The sequence below is a fragment of the Biomphalaria glabrata genome, chromosome 1 (genome assembly GCF_947242115.1).
Source record: "Biomphalaria glabrata chromosome 1, xgBioGlab47.1, whole genome shotgun sequence".
Lineage (NCBI taxonomy): Eukaryota > Metazoa > Mollusca > Gastropoda > Planorbidae > Biomphalaria > Biomphalaria glabrata.
In genome coordinates, this window is record NC_074711.1 from 68,339,165 (window position 1) to 68,353,716 (window position 14,552).

General features: G+C 35.2%; 1 protein-coding gene across 2 annotated transcripts in view; it reads right to left on the reverse strand.

Moving 5' to 3' along the window:
- LOC106068472 (snRNA-activating protein complex subunit 3-like) overlaps nucleotides 1-14,195 on the reverse strand; it is a 28,856-nt gene extending 14,661 nt beyond the window's left edge. The window contains exons 1-2 of one of the 2 annotated variants that reach the window (XM_056010253.1): nucleotides 14,052-14,195; nucleotides 409-601 (exon numbers count right to left, since the gene is read on the reverse strand). In XM_056010253.1, coding sequence (XP_055866228.1) covers nucleotides 409-578 — 170 coding nt within the window. In that variant the 5' untranslated portion in view covers nucleotides 579-601; nucleotides 14,052-14,195. The remainder of the gene's footprint in view (nucleotides 1-408; nucleotides 602-14,051) is intronic. The other variant, XM_056010262.1, reaches the window with a different exon arrangement.
- Between the last annotated feature and the right edge of the window lie 357 nt (nucleotides 14,196-14,552).

Consider the following 14,552-nt stretch of genomic DNA (forward strand, 5'->3'; position numbering starts at 1 on the left):
AAGAATTTACTCAGAGATTGTAATAATTCATAATTCAGTGACAATGAAAAGTAACATCTATTTAGCACACACACAAAAATGGATTGCAATAAATCTTATAAAAAAAAAGAACTATTTTATTGTGGTCTAAATTATTTTGTCTACCATTAATACATCTGTACATAATGGGTGTTTCTCATTTTTAGTTGGCAGCACTTAATGATGCCAAAATTATTTTTGATAAACAAATCTGGATTTATTCTTGGCCAGGAAGAAACAACAAGGAATGTCGCGAAAAATAATTTTTGACGCTCACATTCATGATTACCTAGATCTATCTAAAATCAAAAATGATTTTAAAATGACTAAAAAATACTAGATCTAAATAGAATCTAGATCTACTTTAAATTAAAATTAAAAATAGCTTACCCACAAACTTCAGCTAATTCTTTGACAGTTTCTTCGGGCATACCGGTTGCAAACTGAATGTTTTTAAGTATTTCACTTTCGTCTTCTGTTTTTTGTTGTATCCTTGTATGAACATCTGGAGGCCACGACTGCATAAATGTACGTGGATTGACAAAATCGCAAGGTTCCATGGTTGGTTACAATGTGTTTACACCTACGCCTACAGTACAGTAAAGCAAGATACACCTCTTTAAAGCATACAAAATTTCGTTTCGCTTCCTATCGTCCTGGATCTATTTTTTTGTAATCCTGTATATCTGCTATATATTATTACTAGACATATGTTACCCGCGACCCGCGGGTCTTTATTTGCGCATTACTGTCGATATAGTCACTGAGAGTGTTTTGTAAACAATTAAACGAAATAATAATGTAATAAGTAAAGGGAATGTGTCAATGTAAAAATAGTGTGGATGAAGCTATGAAATCAAAATAGCTAATAGGCTTAAATCCATTTTTTTTTCAAATTAAAACATTTGCTTGTAGGCCTACATATATTTGATTAAAATTTGAGATGAATAGACTAAATTTTGTATGTTCATGTGTATAAAGTATATATTGAGGTAGACATAGATCTAAATCTACACTAATCTAGAGTTAAACATTGGCTTTTATAGAGTTCATTCTGTGCTGTGCATGCGTGACCTTTTTTCATGAATGAATATAGGCCTCAACACGGCTACGCAGCTTTAGCGAACAGCGAACGAATGTATTAAAATGCTTTAGAAAAACAAATTTGAATGTTAATTTGATTAAAATATGAAATGAATGGACAATAATTAGTATATTTATGTGTTAAAGCACAAAACTATCTTTGCGAAAAGAAGTTTTATCATCTTAGAGTTCAATAAGAGTTTTTGACCTAGGCCTAGGAATAGACTCAGTAGAGAGATGTGTTAATGTGTAACCATTGGTAATGTCTAATGAAATAATGTTCGCCAGGAAATCTGTAGTCACAGATATCAGGAACTAATTTATGTAAAAAATGCTTTTGAATAATCTAGTGGATTGGATTTAGATGTATGTTAAACTTAACTAATGATCCTTTCAAGTTTTTTCTCTTTCGCTACGAAAATAAAATTAGGTTTGCGAAAATGGGATTACCCGAAGCCGATACATTCATATCTATTAAAAAACAAAAAGAGCGATAGCTTTGCTAAATGAATGGAATTATAAAGTGAACAATTAAACGACATAATTTTTAGTACGCGATTCATGAATGAATATAGATCTAGGCCTATCTCAACTCGGCTTCGCAGCTTTCGTAAACGAATGTAGCTTTAGAAAACCAAATTTGAATGTTTATTTGATCAAAATATGAAGTGAATGGACTTTAATTAATATGTTTATGTGTTAAAGTATAAAACTATCTGTGCGAAGAGAAATTTTATCATCTTAGTGTTGAATTAGAGTTTTAGATCTAGGAATGGGATTATAAAGTAACAATAAAACGAAATAATTTTTAGTACGCGATTCATGAATGAATATAGATCTAGGCCTTTAACTCGGCTTCGCAGCTTTCGTAAACGAATGTAGCTTTAGAAAACCAAATTTGAATGTTTATTTGATCAAAATATGAAATGAATGGACTTTAATTAATATGTTTATGTGTTAAAGTATAAAACTATCTGTGCGAAGAGAAGTTTTATCATCTTAGAGTTGAATTAGAGTTTTAGATCTAGGGATGGGATTATAAAGTAAACAATTAAACGAATTAATATTTAGTACGCGATTCATTACTGAATTGTCTAATGAAAGAATGTTCGTCAGGAAATCTGTAATCACAGATATAAGGAACTAATTAATGTAAAAAATGCTTTTGAAACACAAAATTGAAGGTTAATTTTATTATATAATGAAATCAATGGATCTTCTTTTGTCTTTTCATGTGTCAAAGTAAAAAACTATCTGCGCAAAGTGTATTTCTTAAAATTAGATCTAGGTCTAAATCCTTTCCATCTTTTCTCATGTCAACATTGTAGACATGGCCTAGATCCATAAAATACTATAGCTGTAATAGAGTCGGACAACTTTATTTTTTTTTGAGGGTCTTAAGTTTGTTTTAGGGCTACAATACATACACTACGGTCTAAGTTGGTACCCAAGGAACATTCCTGCCTAGTTTTATCAAGATTGGTCAAGCGGTTTTGATGTCTATAAGTAACATACATACATACATACCCCTCACATTCTACTTTATAATATAGATTAAAAGAAAACGTTGTTTTTTTTTATTTGTTGTTGTTGTTGTTTGTTTTTTTTGGCAGTTAAAAAAAAACACAACATTTTATGAAAGTATTTGATAATTTGTGCTAGTGAAATGTGTTGTTTTTTTTTTTAAAGTTGTAGTTCTTTATATAGCCTATATTTTTCATGGCTAAATTATTCACATGCAGAGTAATTGTTTTAGATCTATCTAGGTATGTATTTTTAGGGCTAAATTTTTCATATGCAGCGTAACTGTTTTAGATTTAGGAAAGGCCCATCAGCGAAATGGCATATAAAGCGAACACCTCCCCGTAATTTTTATCCATTCTTATTTATTTCAAAAGTAACTACAGAACTAATAAAATGGTATTACAAAGACTCCATTTTTCTACATTTCCCACATATTCACTTTCGTTTTCCCTCATACAATAAAGCATAGCTGAAGGTCAAAGTTGACATGTATGGAAATTTCATTCTCAAAACGTTTCCGGATAAACGAGAATAGGTCCGAACTTGAGGCGATTTTAAAGCACCAATGGACATTGGCCGAAAAAGATTTGCACATTGTACTTCTAAATAGGTGAGGAAATAGTTAACTATAATAGCTAAGGCTATTTATTCCGTTGAAAAAAATATATTATGGGGTGTTCGCTCAAAATGACCTTTTTACCTGAAAACCTATTCAGCGAAGCCCCTATAATAAGCTTTAAAAGCCATTTAATTATAACTTAATGACTGATTTAATCTGTTTTTCTTTTTGTCTTATCTATTGTTATTGTTTGTTAACTGAAATATTAAAATAATAGGCCTATTTTTAACCTTAACCCAATGTCTTCAATTTCGAAGATTTAGGATGAGTGCATTACGTGTTTCACATGACTACGCCCAGTTACGACCAGCATATTTCTTTCCGTCTAAAATGTTTGACTCGCAGCTCTCCAACAGTCTCTCAGATGTCATATGCTGGCAGTTACTTTCCTCTGTGGCAGTGAGGGTGAAATGACGCTTCAATTGATCTTAACAGCGCTTAGGCCTATACAGCTAGCTTATACGGGGTGGGGGGGGTGACCTCTGTTTTGCCGTCCTCCTTTTTTTAACTGGCTGGTTAACCTCTCGTTACTAATTTATGATATTAATATGTGTATAAATGTTTAAAAGATCAGAATTCATTTTCACAGGGTTCCCCCACCATTCTGAGATAAGGATTTCAGGAGATTTCCAAGAGTTTTCCAGGAGAAAATATTCGATCTCAGGAGCGGGAAAAAATGCGAACTATATATTTAGTAATAAATATAAGAATTATCTTCTATTATACATGTATAAAATTACAAGATCTCTCCTGAGCCTTTCGTCTCCATGCCCGAAACCCAAGCTGTTGTAGATCTGCCTCCCATACATCATCAATTCGTCGCATTCGGGATCTGCCTTTAGGTCAATCAGCGCGCGTGTGTGTATGTGTGTGTGTGGGGGGGGGGGAGAGATCGAGTTCATGGTGATTAAGTGCACTGAACATGTGTTCTTAAAAAAAAAAATAGTCGCAGTAACGAGAGTTTATGAAATGGAGAGTAAAACGACGTGGACTAGCCTATAGTCCTATAGGGAGGAGGCGAGATAGAATTTTGTAGTTTCTTTCTTTTAAAAATATTTGATCGCAAGTTTCGTAGGCTATATATAGACATCAGTTCCAAGCAGAGAAAGGAGATGTGGAGCACAAGAAAAGTGAAAAAAAAATTAGGCCTAATGCCCAATTTCCTATATTTTAACATGCTATTTCGCTATTTTTTACGGCCTTTCGCTCATTATGACTCCCGCGAAAATTGCGTTCGCTGATTAGGCCCGACCCCTACCGTAAGTTGACTTGAATTATAAATTTAATAGCTGATTTGGAAAAAAGAGTCAAATTTAGTTTTATCGCCCAAAAGCTGAGGATTCCGCAGATGTTTTCATTTTTTTAATATGTTTAACCATTGCGTAGTTATAAATTGTAAACTAAAAACTGGCACAAAATTTAAGCGTTCGCCATTGGTCCTTTCCCATAGATCTATTTCCAGATTTATCGTTTATACCAATCACCAATATAATTACCAATATAATCAATTATTATTTCTTACGTTTTTATTTAGGTTCTGTTATGCCACACCTCCGTATTTTTTTCCAAATATTAAAATATAAACTATTAAATTACAACAATCAGTTTAGTTAAGAACATCATCTATGCTTGGAGTGAACAATATAAGATATAGATTGGCTGTAAATGTACGAAATATTACATTAAGTGAATCAAGAAAATTTAAACATTAACAAAATTGAAGAATGAACACATGCAATTTTAACCTAAAATAATACTTATTTTACCATAGGCCCTATTATAATCTATAAAATAAATTTAAAAATATCTTTTTATCTTATCTTATAGATTATATATATACAGACGTACGTTACTTAAAAAAGAAGACTTTCTATTCATTTCATGTGGCAATCTAGTCATGCATGTTAATCAATTATGTCTCATCCATAGATTCTCTGTGTTGTGTGTGTTTGTGTGTCGCTAGGTTGTTGTTTGGGTCTATGAAGATGTCTTGATCTTCTAATAAATAAAATATATAATTAAATTGGTTGTTCCGGATTTTTTTATGAAAAATAGTTTAACTCTATTTATGTAAAATCGCACTTCTCTCTTACACTACATTTAACTTTCTAGCTAAAACGTTCGAAAATCTAATTATCGTTAATATTATGCTCCGATTTTTAAGGAAAACAACTTCCTAACACCAAAGTATGGTTTGTCTGGTTGCTTAGATGACTCAAGCCCCTTGGTCACAGACTGAGGTGCACAGATACAACCCACCCAGTAACATTACCGTTTGGCAACTGTAACTTCTTGTTAGCCCAGGCTAGACATGACCTTGGGCCCCGCCACACTAACATAATACTTATATTCTCTTGAATCATTCCAGACAGCATTGAGACCACCCCTGTCCCTAACAATACATAATTACCTTGCTTTAGTTGTAGAATGAAAGGTGAGCAAACAGTTAAAAGTTTCTATATAATTCACTTGGAGGTGTGGTGGCTAAGCAGTTAAGTGCTTGGCTGCCAAACATGAGTCTAGGGTTTGAAGACTGTTTTTTTTTATATTAGGCACTTTTCAGTCCAGCCAGCTCAAATGGGTTCCTGACATTTAGTGGAGAAAAGTAAAGGCGGTTGGTCATTGTGGTGGCCACCTGACGCCCTCATTGACCATAAGACACAGAAACAGATGACTTTTATATCATCTGTCATACAGATCGCAAAGTCTGCAAATGGAACTTTACTTTAACTTTCCCAAAGGCCTACTCTACATTAAAAAGCTTCTCCCGTTTTTTGTCTATCATTCACTTTGTCTTTGGAATGGTTTCTTTTTGGTAATGATTGAATATTGAAGTCAATTAGATTAGTTGACTAAGAGTTTGTAGAGGGTAATCACTGACTAGATCTTAATAGCATTTCCTGTCAAATCTTTTTTTTTTTTTGTAATTTCATCGCTGATTAAAATTCTTCTTGTTCATTTCAAGGTGTATTGAGGCCAGCACAATGACCTGTTGCAGTTACTTCCCTTTACCATTAACTTTCAAATACATTAATAGTTATCTCTTAATATGAATTCAGTAATTTAGCACAGACCAGTTACAATTTAAACAAAAAATGAATGCCACTTTGATTACAAGGTATACATATACATCAAAATGAGTCAATCAAATCAATGTATAAGAGGCACAGCTTATTTAAACTTTTTGGAATGTCACAATAAAACTGAAACTGCTGCAAAAATAAATATTTAGTTAAACACTAACGTACATTGGTAGTCCTGATATTACTTTTAGTAGTAGAAGATTGTGTAGAATCAAAATAACTTGATTCATTTAGATCAGGGGTGGGCAAATTACAGACCGCGGGCCACATGCGGCCCGCAGAAACCTACAGAATTCAGGTGAGCCCACAGATAAAACATATAAAAATGCCAATATATTAAAAATAAATAATTTTAAATAATTATGATATTTAAATATCTTCTTGTACATTATGATGAAGAAGCTAAATAAACATTGTCTGTTCATATTATTCTAAAAAGTTTAAAGCAAACGAAGATTATGCTTATTGGTAATATTTCGAAACACTCAGTTAAAGACACACACTCAGACCGGTATTTAATAAATTCTATGAAGAACTGTGTTGAAAGTGTTGGGTTGGCTTGGAACAAGATGTCCAGTGTAACAACTGATGGAGCCCATGCTTTGACTGAGAAAAAGATTTTTTAAAATAAAGAACAATATCCCAAATTTAAATTCTATACGGAGAGGTTGCATCGGTTGCATTGAATATCAGACATATTATTGACCTAATCATCTCAGCGATCAAACTTATCAGAGCCACAGACAGTTCCGAGAAGTACCACGTGGGCAAGGGACTTAAAAGAATATGGGGTCTCAATGGAGATTTTTTTTTCCTTAAGGGACATTGACAGAGGCTGTCTTACTAATGTTTCTCATGAAGAGTTGCAATGGGCTACTTGCACATCATGAAATTTATGAGCATCTTTTCAAGCTTTTCCATTTCTCCAGGCAAGCAAGTGAAAACAGGTTTTATCATTTTCCTTTGCTGAAAAGTGAAACTATTTCTAGTAAAATGGTTGAAAAGAACAAGACTTCACCATTTAGTACAGAAGCTGAATCAGCTCCCGAGGAAATACTTCCTACAAATTACGACCTGAAAGAGAAGTTCTTCCGCGGGAGTTTTAAGGGTGCCAGAAGCTGTATTTCCACACTTAAAAAAACTTGATCCCTAACAATACATAACTAACTTGCTCAGTGATTAATTATTATGGTACATTTTAAATCCATTTCTATGAGGGTAGGTTGACTACTTTCTGAAAGTGATGGTGTATAATGACTCTCAATTACGTTACAACTTTTGACAAGTAGGCCTAATTCGATTACATCATGACACTAAACTTCTTGAAAGTAACTATCGTGTGTTTAATTTTAACAACAAGCTATAGCTTAGCCTTAGGGCCCCCATTAGTTTAAATACATTTTTCAGTCCCCTTGCTTCTCAATGCACTTAGTTCTTCGTTGCACATCTTCGTGAAGCTCTCATGATGGAAAGTTTCTGGTCAACCCTTAAAGTGTTTAGCTGTTTTACAATGAGTTCAAAATGAAATTACAATTCTGATGTTTAGAAATGTTTGAAAGTCTTCGGTGAATTTCGGACACTGGTGCACTATCCTACCACAAAGACAAAATGCTCACTGAACCTGCTCATGGTTAACAGCACGACAGCAACAATGAAACTAAGCCTAGCAGGAACTAACCTGAGCAGATGTAAAAACAGTCAAACGCATGCGTCCTCTTTGCTTCATCAACATAAAGAACAATAGAACAACATTACAGATCATAGTTGACTTACTGTCGTATTATGGTTCAATAAAAGAACAAACTAATGAGTATTTTTTATAGGAATTTTTTTGGAGTTACATGACACCCTCCTTGACCGTATTCCTTGACATCATTCGCCATATAGAACGCAAGGTCTGAACGGGATTTTTGTTTAAACTTTCACCAAATGAGCTAAATGAATTTCTTGATATGCGTAGATCTAATAATTAAACATTTCTATATGCAAACTATTGCAAACTACCTGTCTTTAGCGTAACCTACATCCTAAAACAAGACAACTTTGATAGGCCTTTACACGCACCTGAAAACATTCTGTTTGTCTACTACTTATATTTGTTTCATTAAAAAGTGCCGATTATAGTGAAATATAGTCAAATATCAAATATGGTGTGCCATAGATTAGTTCAATTCTGCTTGGAGTTGTTTAATTTAATAAGGTCTTCTTATTTGCCCTTTTATGAAATTCAAAGTGTTAAATAATTGAATCCATAATAATAGAAGATTTTAAGAAGATAAATATTCCATTTCTTCGTACAATGAGTTTGAATATAGGATACAGAAATGTGTGGGTTTTTTTTTCTTTTTACAGCGAATTCTTTGAAATCTAGAGTTGCATTTTATCTCTGAAGTGTGAGTAATCTAGAATTTAGCCAGGGCATAAGGTTGCATTTATTTATATAAACATTGTCCGATAACACGTGACATGAAGATGCATTTCGCGTTACAAACAGGGGCAGACAGGCTATATGGGCATTCGTGTCAGGTGGGCCGGTACCCAATTGAGTCGGTAGAGGTATATTTATAAAATCAAAATCTAGATGAAAAAGTAAGACATAATACTTATTTATACTGGTAAGGTATCTTATACATCTGGACATAGATCTAAAATTAAAACAATCACAGCATAAATATTATATATAAGGCCTATATATATATGACATAGATCTAGATCAAAACTCTAAACAAACAATGTGCATTTGAAAAATTTTGCAGTAGAAATATATATTTACAACTACAATTTATTTATCAAATTGTTTTTTGTTGTTTTTTTTTTTTTAGATCTGCATAAAATAAAATCGTTTTCTTTTTAAAAAATATAGTTAGATTTGTAAAAGAAATGTTTATTTATAGTTTCGAAATGACACGCCTCCCCCCGCCCAAAAAAATCTAGCTAAGTTGCTGATCAAGCCTTGACAACAAAGAATGTCGTGAAAATGATGCGGGGCGCTGATCTACAGGATTACCCTATTTTTACATAAATAAATGCAAATACAAAATATGGAACACCTTATTTTATCTTTTATTTATTTGTTTATGACGGGTGGGCAAATTACGACCACACTTACAACATAGCGCTGGTTCTCAACCTTTTCTGCTCGGCACCCCCTTTTTACAATTCCTCACTATGCCGCGAATTGTAAATATCTGATTTTCATTGCCAAAGCTTTATGTTTAATCATGAAACAATATGTTATAATCAGTTACAAAATATCATATTCTTGAATTATACAATTCTCTAAATCATCCAATCACAAATTGATAAAATAATAACTTTAGGACATGCATTTATTTATCTTTCTATTTCTTACTTACATTATCCACATTTCATACAAGTGTGACGATTTTCTGTATTTAGACTTGATAATGAACAGGCTGTTATGCATATAATGCAGCGATGCCCAAACTACGGCCCGCGGGCCAGATGACGTGCTTCTAACCGGCCCGCCAAAACATTGGAACAAAATGTAAAAAAAATATGTAAATGATTAGAATTTTGGTGCAAATATTCTCTTTAAGTTAGGATTCTCACTCTTTCTTTCATGAATTCCATATTTAGGTTTGGTATTCTAATATTCATAGTAAATATTTTTGTTATTGTAAGAACACAAGTGTTGTTTTTTTAATAGAGACAAAACTTGACAGTTTTTTTTTAATTCTTGGAAAATTCGCTACTGTCTTGAGCTAGCCGTGTTCTTGACACCTTGTGTGTTCAACACAGAGCATCTTTAAAGCAACATTTTAGGTCGTGTTCTTTCGATATCAAAGTGATTGGTATCATATTGTTTAATGTTTGTGATTTAATAAAATGGGAGAGCCTAACAAAAGAATAGTGGACTCTGAATGTAGAAACTTTCAGGAAAAGTGGACAGATCTTTACTTTTTTGTGGACTATGATAGTAAGCCAACACGTTTGGTTTGTAAAGAAAGTGTAGCTGTTTTTAAAGAACATAACATTAAAATGCATTATGAAATCAAACACATAAACACATATGGTGACATTCTTGGTTTGAGCTGCGAAGACAGATTGTCAAGTTACGACTAGAGATTGGGGGATTGACAAGAATATTTTACAAAAAGAGACAAGAAAATGAGTCGGCGATAAGAGCCAGTTACAGAGTAGCTCACATCTTAAGTAGAGCAATGAAGACTTTTTCCGATGGCGAATGTGTAAAAATGCTAGCAGTGATGGAAGAAATGTGTCCTGAAAAGAAGAATGCAGTAGAAGCTGTCAGCCTTTCTCGCATGACAATTACAAGTGGAAGATATGGGGGTAAATCTTCATTCACAATTAAAAGACAGAGCAGCAGAATTCGAAATGTTTTCTATTGCCGCTGAAGAGTCCACTGACATAACTGATACCGCGCACCTCTTGCAGTTCAAACAGCAATTATAACAGAGAAGTTGGCAGCTATGAGGAGCATGCATGGGACTAGAAGTGGAGAAGACCTATTCAAAGAAGTGTCAACCATCATAGAGGACCTTGCACTTCCTTGGAATAAATTAGTACTAATGATGGCGCTAGAAATATGCTTGGATGTCACAGCGGACTGACAGCAAAAGTTATTTAAATTTAAAAAGTTGTCAAATGGAACTGAACCCCTGCGGCTTCACTGCATCATTCACCAACAAAATGTCAGTAGAAAGGTTTTGACTCTGGACCATGTGATGATGATTGTGCTCAGTACTGTACATTTCATCAAATCACAAAAGCGTCGAATCACAAAATTTTCAAATATTTCTAACAGAAATAGAGTCTGAATATGAAGACGTTCTATTTCACAGTGAAGTGCGGGGCTGGTTAAGTCGAGGAAAGGTGTTAAAACGTTTTTTTGATTTGAGACACAAAATTGAAATATTTATGACGGAAAAATAAAAAAAAGTACCACTACTGAACGACCCCTCATGGTTCTGGGATTTGGCTATTTTATGCGATACCACATCACATGTAAATGAACTCAACACCAAAGGTACAAGGGAAAGACACATTGATTTCGCATGTGTATGCAGACATAAGCGTTTTCCAAACAAAATCGCAACTCTTCATTTAACAGGCGGAAAAGGTGCATCTTGTCCACTCTCCAACCTGTACCACTGTACAAAATGATAAGCAGCTAAATATGTCTCTCCCAAAAGAAAGATTGATCCAATTTCTGAGGATCTTGATGAATAATTTCAGTGAAAGATTTGTGGATTTTCAGAATTTAAAAAATGAAATCCGTCTTTTTCAAAATCCGTTTGCTGCCGATGTGTCAAGTGCCCAGACCGATCTGGAACTGGAACTGATTAACTTACAAAGCCAGACATTCCTGCTTGACAAATTTTAAAGTGAGGCAAAGTATTGACTTCTACTCCATGTTATTTTCGAAACTTTTCCAAATCTTCGAAAACAAGCGCTAAGGATGATCACAATGTTTTCAAGCACTTATTTGTGTGAACAAACTTTCTCAATGATGAAACGGGCGAAAACCATGTTACGTAATCGCCTCACGGATGAACATCTAGATTCTGTGCTCCGACTTGGTGTTTCATCTATGCAGCCAGATATTCAGAAGATGGTTTTGGATAAACTTCATGTTAATTTATGTAAGTAGGTCTACAAATAAAACTATTAAAAATAGCTTATATATATATATATATATATATATATATAAAATTAATTTTTTTCTTTTTGGTGATATGGCCCGCGACACGAATGCCAAAAATTAAAATGGCCCGCAAACCAAATGAGGTTGGGCATCACTGAAATAATGTATTATTGGCTATTGAAGAAGAAGGTGCACAGACAAATTGAGACATGACTGCAAACGCTTGATCCAGATTTGTGTAGCCTAATTATAGAGACATTTTTCGCTGCATCTGTATTAATGAGTTCAATAAACTATTTCTGTCTCCTAAACATCTTCAACTTTGACTTTCATTGGAGTTCTGGCAAGTGCAAATGGAATGTTAAGTTTGGAAAGCTTGATGTGTTAGCAAATTTTTTTTTCACCAAATTATCAATTACACTTGATCTTTGCAGTGACCTTTTTTCATCGCTTTTTGTCATTTTAGTCAAACATTGTCTTCGTTATAACTATTCGACGATGAATCAGAAACGGAGTTCCGATGACTTTTGGTGACTCATTCTGTTGAAATTCAGATCAACATACTTCACTACTTGGAGCACCATCTCTGCAGACACCACTAAATACTTCACTACTTGGAGCACTATCTCTGCAGACACCACTAAATACTTCAATACTTAGAGCACCATCTCTGCAGACACCACTAAATACTTCACTACTTGGAGCACCATCTCTGCAGACACCACTAAATACTTCACTACTTGGAGCACCATCTCTGCAGACACCACTAAATACTTCAATATGCGGAGCACCATCTCTGCAGACACCACTAAATACTTCACTACTTGGAGCACCATCTCTGCAGACACCACTAAATACTTCAATATGCGGAGCACCATCTCTGCAGACACCACCAATATTTTGCAAACATATTTTACTCTTTTCCCCAAAAATGAACTTTTTTTTTTTTAACACATTCATATAATGTCGTAGATTTATAAAATCTTTGAATGGCCAACACTTAGATGCCAAACCATTCCACTAAACTACTGGGTATCCATGACGACAAAGTTCGGATGCTATCTATTAAAATGACATGACAGTTATTTCGGCTCCAAAGACTTAAAGACCTTTGTTACAAATGACATACTGCAGTTTTTCTACTTCAACTAGTGGAGCAGGAAGAAGAAACAGTGGTGCATGTCTTACAAGAGTGTCCAAGAGCTGCGGAGAGACAACTGAAGGGTCACTTGAACCGCATGGGAGCTCTGAGGCACTACGTTCAACAACATAGTTTCTTACCAGAGCACTACAAGAGGCCCACAACAGAGTTACTTACCAGAGCACTACGAGAGGCCCACAACAGAGTTACTTACCAGAGCACTACGAGAGGCCCACAACAGAGTTACTTACCAGAGCACTACGAGAGGCCCACAACAGAGTTACTTACCAGAGCACTACGAGAGGCCCACAACAGAGTTACTTACCAGAGCACTACGAGAGGCCCACAACAGAGTTACTTACCAGAGCACTACGAGAGGCCCACAACAGAGTTACTTACCAGAGCACTACGAGAGGCCCACAACAGAGTTACTTACCAGAGCACTACGAGAGGCCCACAACAGAGTTACTTACCAGAGCACTACGAGAGGCCCACAACAGAGTTACTTACCAGAGCACTACGAGAGGCCCACAACAGAGTTACTTACCAGAGCACTACGAGAGGCCCACAACAGAGTTACTTACCAGAGCACTGCGAGAGGCCCACAGCAGAGTTACTTACCAGAGCACTGCGAGAGGCCCACAGCAGAGTTACTTACCAGAGCACTACGAGAGGCCCACAACAGAGTTACTTACCAGAGCACTACGAGAGGCCCACAACAGAGTTACTTACCAGAGTACTACGAGAGGCCCACAACAGAGTTACTTACCAGAGCACTACGAGAGGCCCACAACAGAGTTACTTACCAGAGCACTACGAGAGGCCCACAACAGAGTTACTTACCAGAGCACTACGAGAGGCCCACAACAGAGTTACTTACCAGAGCACTACGAGAGGCCCACAACAGAGCTACTTACCAGAGCACTGCGAGAGGCCCACAGCAGAGTTACTTACCAGAGCACTACGAGAGGATCATGCTTTCCTGCCCTGCTATCATTAGGAGTTAATCCAAGGTTCAAGATGTCCAATAGGTTATGCATGGCTATACAAAATTTACGTATTAAGATTAAAATATATGGATGCGTTGTTCAACCTTTTACATATACATTTTAGTCCACATATAACAGATTTTACACGTTTGTTTGATAGTCCAGAGACGAGCACTGTTTATAAGAGCGGACATTATCCTTCACTTGTATCTTAATAACTAAGTGACTATTAACACTGACTCTTGACCTTTTAGACCAGGGGTGGCAACCTAGGGATCGCGAGCCAATTGCGGCTCTTTAGTTCCATACTCAAATAGTATTTATTTTATCGAATAAAAATTGAATCGATTAACTAAGATTAGGCACTCTCAGGCACTTGTACTTGTTTTTCACAGCACCCCTCCCCATGTCTTCAAATGTAACATATTTGCAGGTGGAAGAGCTCAATTTTCTCCTGTCTTATCAC